This window comes from Fulmarus glacialis, unplaced genomic scaffold (assembly GCF_000690835.1).
Source record: "Fulmarus glacialis isolate BGI_N327 unplaced genomic scaffold, ASM69083v1 scaffold17710, whole genome shotgun sequence".
NCBI classification, from domain to species: domain Eukaryota; kingdom Metazoa; phylum Chordata; class Aves; order Procellariiformes; family Procellariidae; genus Fulmarus; species Fulmarus glacialis.
The window spans coordinates 24818-25154 of NW_009185984.1; the positions used below are offsets into that span (position 1 = coordinate 24818).

The following is a 337-nucleotide window of genomic DNA, read 5'->3' on the forward strand; positions in this document are numbered from 1 at the left end:
CCATCTCCAGCCTGTCCTGCCCTGAGCCTGGCTGCAAGGCTGCCCTGGGGCACGGCGAGGGATCTCTCCTGGCTGGGGAAGCTGAGGCGGACAGGGGAGAGCTGGACATGGGGTGACCCTCTGGTGTGCTCCCAGGGCTGGGCTCAGCTACCAGGACCCTGTGGCTGTGCCGTGGTGGGACAGACGGGATGGACGGGGGGGATTTCTCCGATGCCTCCAGGGTTTGTCCATGATCCAGAGCTGGGGGGTGCCGTGTCTCCTCCCGAGCGCTCTCCCGCCCTCGCAGCCGGGATGCTCCCATGCCCATGGCTACGGCTGCCCCCCGGCCCGCCCGGGG

General features: G+C 69.7%; 1 protein-coding gene across 1 annotated transcript in view; it reads right to left on the reverse strand.

The window, feature by feature from the left end:
* LOC104083127 (arf-GAP with Rho-GAP domain, ANK repeat and PH domain-containing protein 3-like) overlaps positions 1 to 307 on the reverse strand; it is a gene marked incomplete at its 3' end in the record, with an annotated part of 19274 nt that extends 18967 nt beyond the window's left edge. The window contains 1 exon segment of the mRNA XM_009586512.1: positions 186 to 307. Within this exon segment, the coding sequence (XP_009584807.1) occupies positions 186 to 307 (122 nt within the window).
* Between the last annotated feature and the right edge of the window lie 30 nt (positions 308 to 337).